Raw genomic sequence first — 20604 nt, forward strand, 5'->3', positions numbered from 1 at the left:
CAAAAGACGAGGATGTACTAATCAGTACTATAGACTGAGATTTTTCATAATTTTTACTTTTTTCAAATCAACAAACTGTCAGATGTTTAGGTGGAGTATCCTTTGCATTCCTAACAGCAATGTACCCTGTTATAACTCTCTTCCAATATTAAAGTAATTCTGAAACTGAATAATATTTTAACAGATTCATAAAGGTTTTCAGATTTATTTGGAATGATACAGTCTCACACTGAGAGGTACTGCTGAATGCATTTGTTTCAGCTGGGTTTATCATATCCCAAGTATTTTTAAACCATTCTTTCTGAAAGAACATACAATACACTCAAGTTTCCATACGTATTTATTACTTTAGCAGATGTAAAGACTGCATAATCAAAAATTTATATAAATTTCTTCCTTGTTCATCTAGGAGCAGTTTGAACAAATATAATACATCATCCAATTTAGGTTTGCACATCACAAATGGAGAACAGCAACAGCAAGAAATAATTACACCTTAATCTTCTTTGCCAAAACAAAAGAATGACCACACAACAAAACTATCTCAGCATTCCCAATATATATTTCCTTTGCCATATCATTAAACTTCGAAATTTAGGAAGCAATGGAAGGAATATAAACCAAAATCGTAGGGTTAGTCTAACTACATGACCTGGTATGATTTTTAGAAGATGAAATGTCTGGTAAATGCTTCCCACACTGCAAACCCTCTATTATGGAAACGTTCAGCAGAAAAAATGAAATTCGCAGAGCACAAAACCCTCTTTCTACGGCTGCCAGGAGTAAGAGTAATGAATCGTTCTTTTCTATATTGGCTTAAAGTATTCCCAAAAACGTTTTCCCTTGTTGCCAAAACGCCCTAATACCAGGCGGATTCACAAATCAGCTAGGAGTCACGCCATACTTGTGCTCCATCCTCACGTTTTGAGCTTCCTGGAGAAGCTTCTTGGGCTCACGCCAAAATGCTTGCTTCCCAAAATATTTTCCTTCTTCTCCATAATATAATGAAGTGTTTGAAATATATTAAAAGTTCCTGTAAACACTTGCCCGAGCAAACATCTTTTATTCATATCGATATAAGAATATATATCTTCCCATTTGTTTATGCCCCAAAATATATCAAAGTTATGCGATAGATATTGTTTGATATGTATATATGCACTGCGTTTTTTTTTAAAAAGAAACCTCTTAAATTTTGGCCAATAAAATATTATTGACAAGTGAACTTAAAAGTTTAATGAATCATGCCATGAAGGGGATGAAATATTTGTTTAAGAGTCTTTTATTTTAAGTCACTATTACTTGGTGACTATAAGGTGTGCCCCTTATTTATTTATTTGTTTTTAAATAAATAATAAGGTTTTTTCATTTCTTTATTTTTTTTTAAGGTTACTTAACCTTTAAATAATTTTGCAAATTATATTCATATATTACATATATGAATATATACCTATATAATATTTATGCATGATTAATCATGAGCTTCTGAGGTATTTAAAAAAAATTCCTTAAAATAATAGCAATGAGTTACCTCGAACTCAAACACAAAAACCTAGGGTTATAAACCCTAAAATCTTTGTGCTGACCATCTACGGTTACCTGACGCGACGACCAACAAGGTCACTCAAAAGTCTACCTGGCTCAGCTTAGGGTTCCAGACGACATAGAGTTCTTTCTTTCCTTTACCTCCCGGCTTGATGATACTTTCCTTCCCTTCGCGGAGGGCGATGATCTCCTGCACACACTTGGCCAATGAAATCAGTTAGATCCAAAATCTTGTCCTGCTCTAACATTTCATAATTCATTGGCATAGGTAAAACATCATGTCACAATATTAACTATCAATTCATCTATTTACCAATTAAAATCCATCAAATCATCTTTATAAGCATAGTGGACATCATTCAAATATGCATGAACATCTGAACATATACTTAAAATTAGACATGAAAACTAGGGCACGTTAAACATCTTGCAAGTATAGCACAAATGCACTAGGGCAAACATGTATCAGGGCGTAAATACTGCATATTAACAACTAGGGCACAAGTGGGATGTAACAATTCTAATTTGTGACTCTTGGTCTTCCATAGGTTGATTCTAGTTTGTTTGCTTGAAATGAGCTAAATATTAGTGTCATGGTTGTGGTTGCTCGAAATGAGCAAATGTTAGTGTCATGGTTGTGCTCTGAAATGCTTGTAATGGTCTCATGTTGATGCTCGTATGAGCAAATATTTGTAAACGATTTGGAATATTAAAAAAATAATTATTAATTATTAAAAATAAAAAAATCACTGGCTTTCTATTAGCGATCAGGAATTTAAAAAAAAAAAATTTAATTGTTTTTTTTAATAATAATTTTTAATGGCAGCATCTGAAAAATGAAAAATATTTTCTATAATTTTTTTTTTGATTTTTAATTGTCCCTACTGCCGGAAATGGCCATCTGTCCCTGGGACGGCTACAGGATGGCTTGGGTGTCCCCAGCCGTCCCGGGGACAGTCAACGGTCCCTGAAAAAAAGGTTGACCGTATCCGAGTTTCTAGGACGGTTTCCGAAAATTTTGGGTGATCGGGGACGGCTTGGAAACGTTTCCGACCGTCCTCAAGTCCCCAAAACGGTGTCCATTTCCGAAACATGTGCTGGGTAACACCTGAAAAAATGCAAAGAAATTTGAAAACCACAATCATCACATTTACACCAGACAGCAAACATAATCACCAACACTAGCTGCATTTGGTGTAGACTGCATACTTATCAGAATCATATTCACCACTTAGCAATCCTCAAACGTTTTTCGTATTCCTTGTTAGTGTTATAACATAAATGTAAAATTGGCTATATAACTTGAAATGCCCTACGAAAACAAGGAGATTTAAAAAGAAATTGTACATTCTCAAAAATTTGAATAAATTCCAGATAAATGCAAGCGTTTTTCTTGAGTGGCCATTTAGGCAAATAAGCACATATCACATTCGGTGTAGACACAAGAGAAACAACCCTCGTTGTTGATGAGTTTGGGGCATCCCCCTCAAAACCTTTCGACTCACCCTTTCCTCTTCCATGTTGCAATTCAATTCACTCTGAAGAAAATTTGCACACACCAGTCAGGGTTCTTCACAGCATAGTAGTATACATGGTATTCATCTCCATTTTGGATCTTGAACGTCCACTCTTTTCCACACCCTCTGCAACGAACAAACTCATCTTAGTGAAAAATTAAAACCAAACATGTCCCTGTTGCCTATGGCTCTGTAATAACGGAGCAGGACTGTATTGCAAAGGGAAACTTTCTTGGTCTAACCGGATTCATCACTCATGGTAAATCAAATTGAGCCCTTCCATTTCTAGCGATCACTTACACACCACAATTAACTCTCCTTGTTGTCTAATCCGTAGTGAGCCCACAAAATCTCTGAAACCCAAGCTACTAATGCACCCACAGGTAATCCCAACAAAAACGCTTCCCAGCTTCCACCCAAGCAAACCCTTCATATCTTCACTTGTTTCATATCCAATTTTATGACAACACCACACGCAGGAGTACCCACCAACATTCAATTTGGCAGACAAACTTTATTAACAACTCATAGTCTATCGTCTACCATGTGCTTAAACCTCCTACCCTTTAAAGCTTGCTCTCCTTGGATCTCTCATAACTGTTTTGATCCCAATTGTTAAATAATTAGACAAATTGGGAACTCACATATTATACACAAAGACAAATATTTGACGTGGTTCACCAATTTGGCTACATCCACAGGAAAGCAGGCCTTAATCTTTATTATTTGTTGTAGCTTACATACATAGGGATATACCCTCATATATATACAGTAGTCTTCAATAGAAGACGAAGGGACAGAGATGGGAAGATGAAACAAATCATTGGACTTCACATCCAATAGTTGTAAAATAAATATTCAAGTACAAGCATTGAAGGCAGGAGGGAAAGTTAATGTGAGCAGCATTGGTTGTTTTCCACTCATTGGCAATGCATATATCCATAAATACCTTTATTCATTTATATATTCATCCATTTAATTTATCATTCATATATGTGCCTCATGCTCACGATACATTTACCTTTTGAGCCTAATCATTTGGCCAACTAGATAAACTAGGTAGTGTCAAGGACTATAATGAAATTGCTACAACAAGACTATTCAACCTCCTTTAAAGACACTTCATTTATTTCTGTTAGTGGACATTGAGATTCCAATATGTTGAATGATAACCAGCTGAGGGGGTTGATGATTTCATTCATTGTCTGCTAATGCCATTGGTGACACTAATTCCCCGGTGATGGAAAACAGTATATTTCAATCCCATAACTTCTACCTGGGGGCTTGAAATCTAGGAATATCATATACCATGCAGAGTTTTCAGTGTTCACTTTCGAAAAATGAAGTCAATCTCACACTGTGTCTATGATCGATGTACCATTCAATGAAGCTGCTCCACCAATCCAATCCCTTGTCAATTCTTGTTAATCACACAGGAATACTTTAGGTCCTTATACTTAAAACATTTCTTAGGTTCTATTAATTGTTAATCTCAGATCTGATAAATTCTTTCACTCACAATTTCTTGTTTTTAATACCACAATGTGTAGAAATCCTACACAATATTCACTCGTGTGATACTCTAAATCTGGTCCTTTTGAGCACATATTATTTGTATTTACTAATATTATAAATCTTTCACTTGTGTTGTAATCTTGTATGTAACTCCTTCGAAGTTTGATGTAGAGAAGGATGACATTTAAATGGACAAATGTGACATTGAGAATCAAGAACTTTTAATTTCCTTTTGACCAACATATGCGCAATACATATATAAAAACCTATCACATTGTGAGATCAAACAGTTTCTTGTCTCCTGGAGTGCAACAATTTACCTTTTTTCCTGTATGTATGATGATGCTAACCCAACTTAGATGTGAGGTTGAACGGCTGCTTTTCTCTTCTGAAGTGAGCAGTGCATCTTTGTTCTCTATTTATGATGGTTCTGGATATGAAGGTTTTGTGTTTGTGATTCACACGGTCTGCTATTTATACGGCTATAAGTCCAGCTAAGCTTTTGTTGTTATTTTCCGGAATCTCTTTTCAAGTTTGGTATTCTTCAAGAATTATGTTGAGGTTATGTAACCACCTTTTTGATTGTTTTTTAGGAAATGAGGAATTTGTATCAAGGCAGTTTACTGCAGGGAACAATTAAAAGGCTATATCCAAATGGGGCACGAGTCATGGTTGATGGAACAGACAAAAGGTCAAGTTTATTATCCCCCTTTAAACATTTATTAGCCATTCTCCCTATAATGGTAATCTTCATGCATAATTTTCTTTATTTTTGAAGGATATATTCATTTTTTATGTTTTTATAACGAAGCACTATTGCCAATATTGTTATACCTACAATGGGAGCAAGGGTTGAGTGTAATGGTATGTGTATGCACAAAAAATGCCTCATTGCTGACAAAACAAAATTTGAGCAAAACAAATATTAGACAAAAATCTTAGCCAATTGACAAAGGAAATTATTAGTAATGAATGGTGACTTTTACATACATACATACATACATACCTACATACATACATGCACACATACACACGCACACATACATACATACTTACATACATACAGATACATACATGCATACATACATACATACACACATACAGATACATACATGCATAAATACATACATACATACATGCATACATACATACATACATGCATGCATACATACATACATTTATTTATGATATTTACTACCCTTTTCAAAACAAAAGTATTACCACAAAATACAAAGCACCAAAAGGGAAGAGAAGCAAAATTAAAAAAGCAGCAGTAGAAACAACAAGAGCGATTAAACATTTCGAACAAAATATAAATATTTTCAAACAAAATATATTAAATTTACCGCATTTAAAGTGTGCTATGGTTTTATTAATTTTTTTTTGTATGGAATAAAATACTTTGAAGTACTAAACAAAATGGTAAGTAAAACTATTGATATGGCTATAGTAAATAAAATAGTAAGTAAAATAATTGAAATAGCTATGTAATTCAGATATGCAGTAAATAGTTTGTTTCTTCTAGCTTTTTAAGAACTCTTGAAAAATAAAATAGCTTTTAAGTAAAAGTAAAAGTTTTCTGATGTCTTAAAATAAAATAGTTCTTAAGTAAAAGTTATGTGTTCATGTGTGTATATATAGTGGTTTAAATAGATATTCATATTATAATTAATATTCATAGAGGAAATTAATAGAAACGAGAATCCCGGCGAGTCCGGGTCAGAGTCATGCCTCCTGAGTTTGTAGAGCTCGGACTCGGACTCAGTTGAGTCTAGGAGGCAAAATTGCCAGACTCGCCGAGTTGGTGAGTCCAGTGCTTGAAACTCGGTCACCGGCTGGGTTAAATAAAATGACAAAAAAAAAACATTTTAAAAAGTTTTTTTTAAAATGAATGATCTCGTCTTTGTTCACTACAACCTCTGCCTGAGAATGAGAAAAATTAGGGTTACAACATGTCAGCCAATAGAAAAATAACACCCGCAAGGGGCGATGCCCCTTGACCCCACATTGGGGGTGCTGTCCCCAAACCCCCGTCGAAAAATATGGGGGGAAATTGTGTCGATAGAAGTAGGGAAAATTTAACCTCCGAGTCTGACATTGATTGGATCGACTAGGTAGATATAGAGGCTGAGACTGTAGCCATGGTAGAGGAGGAGCGGAGAGCACGAGCAGAGACATGGATTTGTATGGATTTGGTATTTGTATGGAACATTTGATGATGATCATATGATGACATGGATTTTTTATTCCATGAGTTTTGTAATATTGTATACATTTGACAATATTTATATATCTATGTTTGTTATTTCCTTCAGCTACAATTTGTGTTTAGGCTTATGTGATTGATGTATACTTGCATATGTAATCAAATGAGCCGAGTTTGATGATGTTATTGTGTCTTTAAGGTATATTCAATAAAGGGTGCATGAAACAAGTTTTAAATCTTTAAAAATCTCTAAATTTCTGGAGTTTTTCACTTTCCTGAGTCCAGCCGAATCTGAAGCCGACTCTAACTCCGAGTCCCGAGTCTGAGTCCGGGTCGGCCTTGCCAAGTCCGAGTCCGAGTCCCGTTTGATATAAAAAAATAAAAAAGCTCTTCAAGCAAAAGTTAAAGTAAATAAATTGTTTTCATTTGCCCTTTTGATAACTTGTGCATGGTTTCTATGATTTATTGTATTACCATTTATAATAGAAAAGCTTTCTAGGTAAAAAATATTAAAACAAGTCATATATGATAGTCTGGAAACTGGCTTAGGTATCTTAAACACGTCTCTCTAAAAGATGCTGAGAGATCATTTTCAAGGAACCTACCTAACTTATGTGAAAAATCGAAATGATTTCTCTATAAGAGTAAAGTTCAAATTTATTTTCTGGGAATTAAAACATAAAAATAACCAGTACAAAGAAATCCATGGATTTATTATAGATATGATGGCTACGTTTTCATTGGACATAATAAATTATCCTTTGGTGATGTGAACTTCGCCGTTCTCTATGGTCTTAAGGCTGTGTTTGTAACTGAGTTTGAATTCAATTTAGAAATTTTCTAAGTGTTCATATCATCAGTAATTTCCTTTCTGCAGGTAGAATTTGTTCCATTTAACCTGGAAATAACAACATTTTTGTTGTCTGCAGTGGTTTCCTTCACATTGGAAACATGTCTCATGGAAGAGTTTCATCCGTGACTGATTTGTTCTCAGTGGGAGAAAGGGTGAAAGTTATGGTGGTTCGCTCCAATATACCAAATAAGCTCTATTTTAGGTAAGCCACAAGATTTGTTTATAACAAATATACATTTAAGTTGATGGAAAGGAATTGTACCTAAAATGGATTTGGGCTCTTGTTAAATGTTCAAATGAAAAAAAGTAGGACATGCATTCAAGATGTATTTCTGTGACTTTGTAAAGATCTGGCAAAATGTTTTTTATTTCAAACTGTTGTTGCCATTTATTTCTTTGGTTTTGATGGGTGCAACCTGAATTTGAACATCTTCACTTGTAGAGAAAAGTAGAATCAAATAATTAACAACATTTCTGATGTCTTTGTATCCAACAAAGAACCAGAGCCAATCTGTGTAATTGAGAGCATCGTTGCATTTGTTGTACAACACTATAGTTTTCCTTGGGGCAAGTCATCAGAAATTAGAAAGACTTTGTCCAAAACAAACAAAGCTAGATAAGGAACATGCACCAAAAATACGAATTGAAAGTATAGACAGCTTCTTATACATGAATTTTAATTAAAATGGCACTCATTCAAAGGAATATAATTGTAATGAAATAAATTGCTTCAGACAAATAACCTTGGCTATTCAAATGAACAATAATCACTAAAAAACAAATTAACTTAGATTATGGAGTTGGATTGATAAAGTGAAATGCTATTTATAGAAATTAAATTTAAAGGATGGATGTGTTGATGTTATTTTTTGCACACAACAACATAGATAAAATACTGAGTACTTTATCTCTTTTGCAAGGAATCAAATCCCAGATAATGGAAAATGACTACCCCAAGGTCTGGACTGCCAGGTCTTGGTCTTACAAAATAACTCAGTTCAAAACTTCAATATGTTATTTCTGTTACAAGGGGCTTTGTGTTTATAAACCAGAAATCTAATGTTGGAATGATTTTGTGAAAAATATGAATCACTCTAAGTGCTTTCTTAGATCTGGGATCTGAAAATGACTCTTTATCATCTAATTTAGCAATGAAGTTGATGCTTTCCTAATTGATTTTGATATCAAAAAGAAACTTCAAAAGATGGGCGTGATAGGAAAAGGTTTAGATACTCCTAAGGACAATCCAATAACAATCAAATGATTCAATAGACAGATCCCACATATATAAACTGGTTTCCAGTTAATTAGAAATTTAGAAGAACTCACAATGCCACAAAAATAGTGAATCTTAAGAGGAAATAAAGGTTTTTAAATTATGAAAATTGAAAATTCATTACACTTGATTTTGGCACAGTTTACTTAAACTTCTATAATTGAACTCAAAATAATAATAAAGTGTTCGGACTAACCAAACAAGGTACCTTACAATCAGCAAACCACCAGTAGTATGGATAGGAGATCCATAAAAAAATCAGCAATTAATTGTAACTGTAATCGAACTTCATCTAATATTGAAAAAGGAACCATGCAAGCCATTGAAACAATAACAGATATCACCATTGAGAATGATTTTGCTTGTACTGATTTCAAAATAGTCAAGTTTCAACAATTCCTGTTCAATCTTTACTTGAGGGAATGACTGCCTGTTATAGACAAGGCAAGAAAACTTAATATACAATCAGCGGCGAGGATTAATCTAACACCAAGGGTCTAGATTTCATGATCATTTAATGTTTGGAGCAGCTTTAAATATTTAGAGCAGCTTTTATTATATCCATATCCATCTCCATCTCTAACCAACCCTGGCTCCCTGTTTGTCTTTATAGAAAAAGACTAACACTTTTCTTTGATTTTTTTATAAAGACAATATACTTTTGCCACAGCTGGCCTAGAAAAGGACAAATCTGGCTTGTTTTCCCAGGTTGGCTGAATAAGACAAACTACATCCCTTGGATGCTAGAAGACAAAAAGGGCACACCAAGGTAGATATGCCAGGCGTAGATCTCTGAGTTGATTAACTGAAGATAAGTGATGGCAATTAATCCTCTTGAACAGGCACATCATCTTCAATTGCAATCTCTCACATGTCTTCTCTTTCTTTACATTTGCCATGAATGTGTTATATTACAGGAGCTATATCTTCTAGAGGAGGGCCTTGTGTAACATTTATCCTATAGCACTTAGTATCATAAGCCTTTGTAAAATATTATATGAAAGTTTCTCCGCATGAGTACCCCCTTGAAAACTCTTGATTTTAAACAAAAATGTAGTAGCTGCATGTATATTATTCTGATTGCAAGGAGCCTCTTGTGGATCTCCATTTAGTAATAACTTTTATTACTGTCTAGGTGAGTCGGCATTGAATTCAACACTTTTATCAACGGGTTGTCCAGTTAGTGCATTCAAGAAATCAACACAGTTATTAATAATATTGTCCACCTGGGACTTTATGTGCATGGCCTCCTGTTGAGCCCTTTCAACTATTTCTCTTCGATATTTCATAGAATCTTTCAAGTAATAAGGCTCCCTTAAATTATCCTTTATCAGAATTTTTTTTTACCAAAATTTCAGGAGACAGTTTAAATAGTGCTTCTACATTCGGGAAAACTTGGGAATGGAACTTCTCATTTCCCTCACAATCATCCAAGAAAGTATTCATTCTCTTCTTCCAAAGAGAAGAAATCCTTTTGAAAATGTATTGCCTCATGAATGGCATGACAATTTTTGTCATACACATCATCAAGTCAGGTTTTAGTGGCTTGGGCCATAGATCTCATTTTTTCAATTTCATAAAACTCTTGCCAAGACAGGCTTAGTGGAGGAACTACAATGTCATCGTCCTTTTGCACAGGGACGACAAGATGCTTGATGTAAGCTTGAAGTTCAGTCACTTGTACCTTCAATTGAGTCTTTGTTAATTTGTCTTTGTTCATTATTTGCACAATTGTATTCACAGAGCTCAGGAGTTCTTCAATCTTTGTGACTTTCGAAGTAGGACCTAAACTGATGGTGGAAACGTTAAAATCTTCAGGCCTGATGTCCCTATGGTCCTTATCCATTGTCGGAGTTGCAGTTTGTACAACTCGAGCCTGTAGCATCCTTGGAAATGTGGGATTGCACTGTAGCCTCTTTCTTGTCCTTTAGTTTCTCAATTTTGCTGAGAAAACTGGCTAGATCCAAAGTAGGGGCCTCAATAATAGGCTGCTTTTGCTTTAACCTGGACTGTAGCCACTCTCAAGCAGAGGAATCATTAGTTGGTTGCTGTTGTTGAGGAGGAGAATCAGGAATCTCTTACTGTCTCCTTTTTTGAAGACTGATCCTTTGGATCTGACTCCCTATCAAGTGTAGAGACGGGTGACTCTTATGTTGGCAGTTGTTCACCAGAAAGGATTTCAACAACTACTTCATGCTGCATTTTCTTAAAAAGGCCTGTGGATTAATACATTTTCAGTAGTATCTACATTGGGAACTAATATCTCAGCAGAAGTATTGTCTTGCACAGTAGGAGAGGTGGTGTCATTCATATGAGCAAACTCTTGTGCTTCCAATTCCTATACATCCGGCCAATGCCACCCAAAGGTGGAGGCTCCATATTTTTAATAGCTGGTGAAGTTTCTAAAGCAATATTTGCCTGGGACACCAATGCTCTGCTTACCTCAGAAAGCACATTGGCTACAACTTCCTTTGGGAAAGCTTGAGTGAGTTGGGAGATGAAATAAGGAGGTATGATGCTGGGAGTAGAGAAGGGAAGAGATGGATGACATTGGGGAAAAAATAGTGGACATGGTAGAGATGGCAGCAGGAAAAATGACTGGCATCAACTGTTGGGAGAGTGCCTGGGATGGCAATGGAGAAGAAGAAAGTAAAGGAGTTAAAGAGTTTGGCAATGGAGAAGAAATTGTGACACTAGGATGGATGGTAGAGGCAACAATCTCAGCGCCAGATGATCCTATTGTTGTAGCAGAGGCAGCTTCTTGTGTAGTATAGAGAGCAGATGTAGGAGTTTGAGATGAAAGGGGTAAGGTGGCAGGTGATTATGATTTGTGAGTATTTTATTATTCGAATATATAGTAGAGCACATTTAATATAGAGCAGTTTTTGTGAAGTGTGAAAGTGCAGAAAAATATGTTCATCATACGTTGAAGAAGCAGCATTCAGAAGGTGAAATTTTGTAGAAGAGGCTGGTGCCTCCTAAAAGAAGAGATTGGTGTCTCTTGTTGAATTGGTGCTCAATTGTGGTGATTGGTGTTTCTAGTGGGTTGGTGCCTACAAATATTGTAAGATCATGTTATTTTTGTTGTGGTTAGATTTGGATGATAGATTCAAGTAGCCCTTTTGTGTGGTTTTTCCTCGGAAGGGTTTCCATGTAAATATTGTGTTCTTAACTCAATGGATCTTGTGCGTTTGCTATTATAGTGGTCGTTAAAATTTAAATAAGTAAAATTTTGTCTTATACTGATTCACCTCACTCCTCCCCACCTCTCAGTATAAGTATGTTCTTATCACTTGGTATAAGAGCGGATTCCTTCAAAAATAGTCTAACAGCTAGAAGGTAGATCTCGGAAGCACACGTGGATAGTCAAGAAGGTTTCTCCTCAAATAGAGCTAGATTGTTTAACATAACAAAATATGCATTTTGGAGCATAAGGATGTGAACTTATCTAATGGCTCTTGGCTTTGATATTTGGCAATCAATAGTAACTGGTTATACAACTCCATCATCTCCACTGACAGATTAGGCTGGAAAGAAGGCTAGTGAAAACAATGCAAAAACCATGAATAGTAATGCATTGTGACTTGACAAAATAAATTTGGAACAAACTTAAAAACATCTATGAAGGTGATGACAAAATTAAGAAGGCTAAACCCCAAACCCATAGAAGACAACTCAAGAGCCTGGAAATGAAAGTTGAAGAAAATATTGCATCTCTCTTCTTCGGGTTGATGAAATTGTCAACACCATCAGAGGACTTGGTGAAAAGGTTGAAGATTCAATGATTGTGCAAAAGGTGCTAAGGTCTCTCCCCTTAAGGTATGATGCAAAGGTTTCTGCCATTGAAGAAATGAAAGACTTGGATATATTCACAATGGATGAACTACATGGGATTCTCATTGCGTATGAAATGAGGACTGAAAATAAGAAGCCATCAAAGAGAGAAGCAACTTTTAAAGCTTCAAAAAAGGTGAAGAATAAAGAGCTTGAATCAAGCAACGAGTCAGATGTAGAGGAAGCACATTTTGTGAGAAAGCTGAAGAAAGAATCTAGCAAATATAAAGGTAAGCTATTGTTTAAATGGTTCAATTGTGGTATAATAGGACATTTTGCTGCTATGTGTCCATATGCAGAAAAGGATGATACTAATGATGAAGGAGACCATAACAAGAAGAAAGGGAGCAGACATCAATAAAAAAGGATCTTCCGTAAACACAAGAAAAGCCTTTACTCCAAAAAGGACAACTCATCTAAAGAGAGTGATGAAAGTGTCTTAGAGAGTGATAGAGAAGAAATTTAGTTCATGGCAGTAGAGACAAGGGTGTTAATGTGATGGAAGGTGAAAACAATTGTGTGAAAGAAAAGATGGATTCAGAAGAGGAAGAAGATGCTGAAATCAAAGGAGAAACTCATTTGTGCTCTTAGTGAGATCAAGAAGCTTAAGAAAAAGAATCTAAAGAAAAAATTTGCAGCTGCAAAATTATGAAGAGAGCTTTGATTTAAAAGCAAAAATGTCTCAAAGCCTTGAGGAAATGGAAAAGATCATCATTAGTCTGAAGATTCAATTAGAAGAGGCAAAGAGGATAGAAGAGGTGGTGAGAACTCAGCTGAAGACAAAGGAAGAAGACTGTGAGAAGCTAGAGTTTGAAATTGTTACCTCGAGGAAGGAACTAGAGAAAATAACTGCTCAGCTGAACGAAGGCTTGAATTTTGAGAAGAGTACTGAAATTCTAGATGACGTTATCAATTGCCAAAGGTCATCATTCATTAAGATTTGTTTTGGCTATGAAGAAAATTATAAGAAGATTGAAGAAGATCAGAATCCAAAGCCTACATAACCACCAATAAAGTCATTTGTTATGCATTGTAATTGGTGGTTCCCAACCAATTGTTAGTTAGTAGTTACCGATGATTGGTAATCTTAACCAACGTTAGCCTACTATATATTGTATCTTTGGTTCAAAGTTGGGAACTCACGATGGATTGAAAGACTGACATATGAATATTGTAATCATTGCATATGAATAATAAAGAGCGAGAATGATGTCTTTCGTATACTGTTGTAAATGAATAATTGCTTTGTACCTGTAATTTTATTTACTTTTGTAACTGGTAGAGTTAGGCAGTAAACAAAATTTGACCTAAAGTTTGAAGAGCTATACAATAAGCTCTTATAGAAAGACATTTAAAGAAACATTTTGGTACTAGCAATGAGGCAATGAGTGTGGAACAAGCATTTGTAGCCACAAACAAAGGCACAATCAAATGGTCACACAAGAAAGGACAAGGTCATAGTGAGGATGCAACAAAGAATTTGAAAAACATTACACCATTATTGTGGTAAGTTGGGTCATATGAAGAAGCACTATAGAAAAAGGTTGGCCGAATAGAAATCCAAATAGGGAGAGCCTCAACAAAATCAATAGAAGGCTCATATTGCAGAGCATTTATAAGAGAAGGCATTGTCTTTCTATTCACTCATGGCTTGAAGATCAATAGATTAGTTAGAGTCATCTACATGGTACATCAGTTTTGGAGCATCAGGTAACTTCACCAACAAACGAGACTAGTTCAAAGTACACTCCTTTCTTTGATTCAATGATCTTTGGTGGTGGTGACAAGTACATAGTTGAAGGCAGAGGGATTGTACGAATAACCTCTCGAGTGAAAATGTTACCTTTTCTCAATTTATGCTATGTATTGGGAATGGAGCTCTGTAAGTTAGATTATGCAATGTACTCGTAATATAGATGCTATTTTCAGCAAAGACAAATGTAGTATCATTGACAAGGAGACCAAGACTATTGCTTTTGGTATAGAAGATCATGGACTATATAGATTAGTTGAAATTGGACAGGTTAGGGAACATGCATTGGCAATGAAGAGTGCATCAACCATTACTACTTTTTATCATTAATGTTATGGACACCTCAATTTGTTCTACCTCTCCTAGTTGGCCAAAGAGAACTTGGCAGATGAAATTCTTGACATTCAACAATGAAAACAGAGTGTGTTTGGGGCTTGCCAAGCCAAAAGTAGCGTAGAACATCATTTGATGTCGAACAAGCTTGGAGAGCCAAGTGAATCCTATAGTTGGTTCATGTAGATATTTGTGGACCAATGAACATGACATTAGTCAGTAGGTGTAGGTATTTTGTTTTTGTTTGTCGATGAGTTTAGTAGGAAAATGTGTGTTTTAATTTTCTTAAAATCCGATATGTTTAATGAGTTTTAAAAGTTCAAAGCATTAGAAAAAGAGTTAGATTGTTGCAAAGATTTTAAACAACTTTTGTGCTAAACACAGCATCAAAAGATAGTTTACCACACCCTACACTCCATAGTAGAATGGAGTAGTTGAGAGACAAAACCATACTATAATAGAGGTGGCCCAATGCATGATGGATAACAAGACTGTAGCCAAGAGGTTTCAGACAAATGTAGTATATATTGCAGTTTACTTGCTAACTAGATCTCCCACACAGTTAGTGAAACTTAAGACACCAAATGAAGCATGGTCTAGGAGGAATTCGATAATAGCTCATCTTAAAGTCTTTGGTTCCATTTTGTTTGCTTGGATTCCAGATGAAAAGTGAATCATATTAGATCATAAGAGTAAGAAATTGATGATGACAAGGTACAATGACATTGACCTTTGGAGTTTTAGCAAAGATGTGATTGATGAGAAAGTAGGTCCTTTCTAGGCATCTCCAGAGTTATAGGTTTGAAGATCAGCCTATTATGGCTAAGGATTTATGTGTTCAACTTTAGGTAGCTCCACCCAAAATGGGGATTCAAAGCACGAGGAAATAGATCCAATTTTCATTAATGATAACTTGGTTTGACATTTGGATGACACAAATATAGGTAGCACAAATCATGATGACAATTTTGATTTGGATGTAGAGACTTCCACAAGAAGACCAAAGTGGTGGGAAAGCACCATTGGAGATTTTCGAGTAAAGTGAAACGACAGAGGGTAGATGATAAAGAGGCAAGAGCAAGACAATCACATTGTTGTTGTGGTCAATATTGAGGGAGTATGAGCCATAGGTGTTTGTTGAGGCGAAAAGAAAACTTGAATGGGAAAAGGCTATGGAAATAGAACACGAGCTTTATGAAGAATGAGGCTTTCTCGAATTTGATAGACAAAACCAAGGTTTTTGAAGGGGGTACCTATTTTTATAATTAGGTTGGACTTTTCATGAAGCCGTGGCATGTGGGTTTTAATCCTATAGAGGAGCTACCATCTCAAGTTCTAGTTTGGATCCGACTCCCATGGTTTCCTATGGAATTTTGGAGACATGATATTTTCTATTCAATTGCTTTATTGCTTGGGAAGCTGGTGGGCTTGTAATCACATACGATGAATAAGAAGGTAATCACCTATGCCCGAATTTGTGTTGAAGTTGATTTGAATAAATCACTATCAGATTCTGTAGAAATCCAGCTGGGGTCCTCCTCTTGGATACAACAAGTGGACTATGAATAATGAAACCCTGTTGTTTAGATGTCGCTTATGTCATGAGTATGGGCATTTGTAGCGAGCTTGCCCAAAATCTAGATCAACCAAGCCTTCAAGCCAAATGCCAGTTAATCAACCCCACAAACAAGACAAAGGAAAGGCTCCAATGGCATAGGATAAGGAGGGTTTCATTCAAGTCAAGGCTAAAAACAAAGGTAGAGGTCAGAAGCGAACATGGACGGAGAGGCAAAATCATGAAATGTTCAATAGATTTGATGTCCTTGAAGAACTGGACCGGTTTGATGAAGCGCTTGCCGGGATGCCTTCTAATCAAGTGATTCAATGCCTGGAGCCTCCTATTGAAAACCTACCCATTAGCCCCTAGGTGGATCTTTAGGATGGAGGTATGGAGAACAGGATGGAGATAGATGTTTCTCTTTTGTCTTCAAGGAAGGTAGAAGCAAGTGGTTCCATGGAGATAATTACGACCCCAAAGGAAACCAATGTAGTGGACATATCTTCTCAAAATCCTCAAAATGAGGGTTTTGAGAAGGAGACCGCTCTCTCTCTAGGAGTTACACCAGAAAGTTCTCAAGAAGAGTGCTCCGGAGAAGACCTCTAAAGTAGGAAGGAAAAAAGATTAGGAAAAAGTAAAGTTAATTGGTGAGACCTTGGTTGAATGGGGCTCTGTGAAGAACATTGATTCCCATTTCAACTCATCTCAGAAATGATTGTTATCTCATGGAATGTAAGGGGTATGAATAGGATCCCTTGACAAAAGGCTATTTGAGAGTTGATTCGGTTTCACTCTCCTGATATAGTTTTCATCCAAGAGACGAAGATGACAATGGATAGTATGCTGAACCTTGCACCAAGGATTTGGAATAGAGGTAAATGTCAGTGTATTGGGGCAGCTGGAAATTCGGGTGGTCTGGCTTGGTTTTGGGACCCGCACAAGATTGTGCCGTTGCACCAACACTGGTAACTTCTAGCTTGGATACTGGTGAGGCCGATCTTCTCACTAATGTGTATGCTCCTTCTGACACAGCAGGATAATTGACGCTTTGGTTTCATATTAGAATGGTTAGATCTCATGCTCCCTATCTCCCTTGGATCTTGGCCAAGGATTTAAATGCGATCCTCAGTATGGAGGAAAAGAGGGGTGGTGTTGGTAGGCTTGAATAGTCCTCGCGGATTTTGAGTGATAACATTGAAGCTTTGAATCTGGTGGATGTGAAGCCTGCTAGTGGTTTATTCACCTGGAATAATAGGAGGATGGGTGTGGAGGCTGTTTTCGAGAGGCTTGATAGGTTTCTTGTCCAGTAACTGGGTGGGTGACAACTGGATTACTAGTTCTGAGATTTTAGATGGGAGAGGCTTTGATCATTGGCCGATCAAGTTTTCTGCATTCATGTTCGGGTCTTCAAAAAATCCCCCTTTTAAGTTCGAATTAATGTGGCTTTAGGACTCCTCATTACATGAGTTGATTGCAGAGTGGTGGATTTAGGGGAAACTTGCCTTTGGGACAGCAATGTTTTCTTTCACAAAACGTCTGTAGTTTGTGAAGTACATGTTGAAGCAATGGAATAGGCACTGTTTTGGGAATGTGTTTTCAGCCAAGGCTATTGCCCAATCCCAATTGAATGAAATCACAAGGATTATTCGAGATTGAGGCCTCATTGAGGACTACTTTTGTCAAGAAGCTAAAGTGGTTAAGGATTTAGAGGAATGGGAACTTCGGGAGGAAATCTTTTGGAAGCAGAAGTCTCGCGTGGATTGGCTCCAAGAGGGAGATCGCAACACTGCCTTTTTTCACAACTCTATCAAGGACAAAAGCAAGGTAATCATATTGCTTCTCTTAGGGCTGCAAATGGGGACCTTCTATCTTCTATTAGAAATATTTCTAGTGAGGCGGTCCACTACTTTTCTACTCTATTTACTGAGGATACCCCTATTGCTAATGAAGAGGAGAGTCTCATTTTAGATTGTATTCCTTCTTTGGTCTCGAATGAGATGAATGAACTTTTAATCAAACCTATCACCTTGGACAAGTTGGAACGGATGGTGTTTCAGTTGAAGAAGGGTAAGGCCCTTGGCCTTGATGGCTGCCCCTCAAATTTTTTTCAGGAGTATTGGGAAATTGTCAAGCTGGATCTATTGGAGGTGGTTATGGAATCTCAGAGAAATAAACAGATGCTGAAGGCCATGAATACTACCTTCCTTGCTTTGATCCCAAAAAGAGGTGAAGTAGACTCTCTAGATCTTTTTAGGCCTATTGCTTTATGTAATGTTGTTTATAAAATCATCACTAAATTGATTGCTGAGAGACTCAAACCATGGCTCGGTCTTCTCATTTCGAAAGAACAAAGGGGGCTTTGTGGTAGGAAGACAAATTCTAGATGGGGTGGTTGTTGCTACAAAAGCCCTTCATTCCATGGCAACGTTAAAAGAGAAGGCTATGTTCATTAAGCTTGATATGGCAAAGGCGTATGATCATGTCAAGTGGTCATTTTTGGCAAAGATTCTTGGTGCTTTTGGCTTTTGCTGAGAGCAGGTCTAGTGGGTCATGAGTTGTGTTACTTCAGCTTCTTTCTTGGTGCTCATTAATGGGGAACCATCTGAGTTATTTAGATCCTCTCGAGGTCTGTGCCAAGGTGATCCCCTTTCTCCTTACCTCTTCATTTTGATGGCTGAAGGCTTGGGGCGATATATCTCTTCTTAGGTAAGGCATTGTATTATTGAGGGCTGGAATTGGGGTAATGTAATTCCTCCCCACTCACATTTGTAGTTCGTAGACGATATTGGCTTGGTGGGTCTGGCTAAGGTTAAGGAGGTTGTGAGTTTCAGATCAGCCTTGGACATATATTTGGCTACTTCGGGGCAAAGGATTAATGAAGATAAGTCGTCTATTTACTTTAACACTCCTAAGCTGGTATAGAATAGTGTGAGGATTTGTTGAAAATAGCCAAGATCAAGAGCTCAATGAATAGCACAATAGAGAGACAAAATATTTGATAAGAATAAACTGTATTCTAATCAAGATGAAAATACTGATCAACTGGATCATCATTACATACAATGTATGATAAGCCTGCTTATAAAGGCAAGGCTAAGAGACAAGGGAGCACACAATGATGACATGTGGCTCAATGAGATGCAAGGGTAGGTAGGGGTAGGTAGGAGAAATAGTAAAATATTCCACATGAGGTGGATCACTGACCGAAGGTGGAATTATCACTCCACGATAAGTGGATATGATAAAGTAACAACAAGATCACACCATAAAAGGTGGAAATTCTCCTACATACCCACTCCCAATGTATGGACATCTCCCTAAGTGTCTCATATGCAAACTACAATGCTATGCATGTACCTAAGTAAACTTAAGTAAAGTGTAATTATATCCAAGATGAATAAATAATTACACCAACAAATAGGATTGCAAGAATTCTCAGGTTCCAGGGTGGATCTCTCCCCTTCACTTACATTGGCATCCCTATTGTCATTGGTTCGGTCCCTAAGGGGTTTTGGCAGGATATATTGGATAGATTTTGTAGGAGAGTTTCCCACTGGACTCATAGATGGCTCTCTGCGGCTGGTCGCATTACCCTGCTTAAGTCTGTTATTCAAGCTCTTCCTTTATATAGAAGTTTTGTGTAGGCTTCTCCTTCCAGTTTCCTTAGGAATTCGATGCTCTGTTCCACCAATTATTATGGGCTGGCATTTTAAGAATGAGGAAATGGAGTTTGGTGAAGTGGACTTCAGTTTGTAGACCGAAGTAGGCTGGGGGCTTGGGTCTTCGTCAGAATTCACGTAATGGTCAAGCTTTGGTGGCTAAGCCTCATTGGAGATGGCACTGTTGCCAGAATCAGGATTGGGCCAAGATTCTTAATCTTAAGTATCTGCATGGGGTTGCAAGTTGTGATGTGCCTCGGTACAACATTGAAGGGAAGGGGTCCATGATTTGGAACACTCTCAAAAGAGGGGCATGTCTCATTAAGTAGGGTCTATTTTGGATTTGCAACAAAGGTTTTGAAGCCTTATTTTGGTTGGATTCTCGGGATGGGTTCCCTCCCATTCTAAGTACTCATCCTCATTTGAGATATTTATGTGATATCTTTATGGTGGCTGGATGGAGTAAAGTGTAGGAGTACAAGATTTCTGAGTGGCATGGACAAGCTAAATCAACTAGATGGAAAGGGCTTGAGGAATGGTCTCCAGGAGGATCAA

General features: G+C 36.8%; 1 protein-coding gene across 4 annotated transcripts in view; it reads left to right on the forward strand.

The window, feature by feature from the left end:
* Positions 1–20604, forward strand: part of LOC131038394 (protein PIGMENT DEFECTIVE 338, chloroplastic) — a 77789-nt gene that overhangs the window by 36867 nt on the left and 20318 nt on the right. For all 4 annotated transcript variants that reach the window (XR_009104412.2, XR_009104413.2, XR_009104414.2 and 1 more), the window contains exons 5-6: positions 5171–5268; positions 7713–7838. Coding sequence is in view for 1 of the 4 variants with exons in the window: in XM_057970819.2 (XP_057826802.2) it covers positions 5171–5268; positions 7713–7838 (224 nt within the window). In the remaining 3 variants the exon portion in view is untranslated. The remainder of the gene's footprint in view (positions 1–5170; positions 5269–7712; positions 7839–20604) is intronic.

The sequence above is a fragment of the Cryptomeria japonica genome, chromosome 2 (assembly GCF_030272615.1).
Source record: "Cryptomeria japonica chromosome 2, Sugi_1.0, whole genome shotgun sequence".
NCBI classification, from domain to species: Eukaryota; Viridiplantae; Streptophyta; class Pinopsida; order Cupressales; family Cupressaceae; genus Cryptomeria; species Cryptomeria japonica.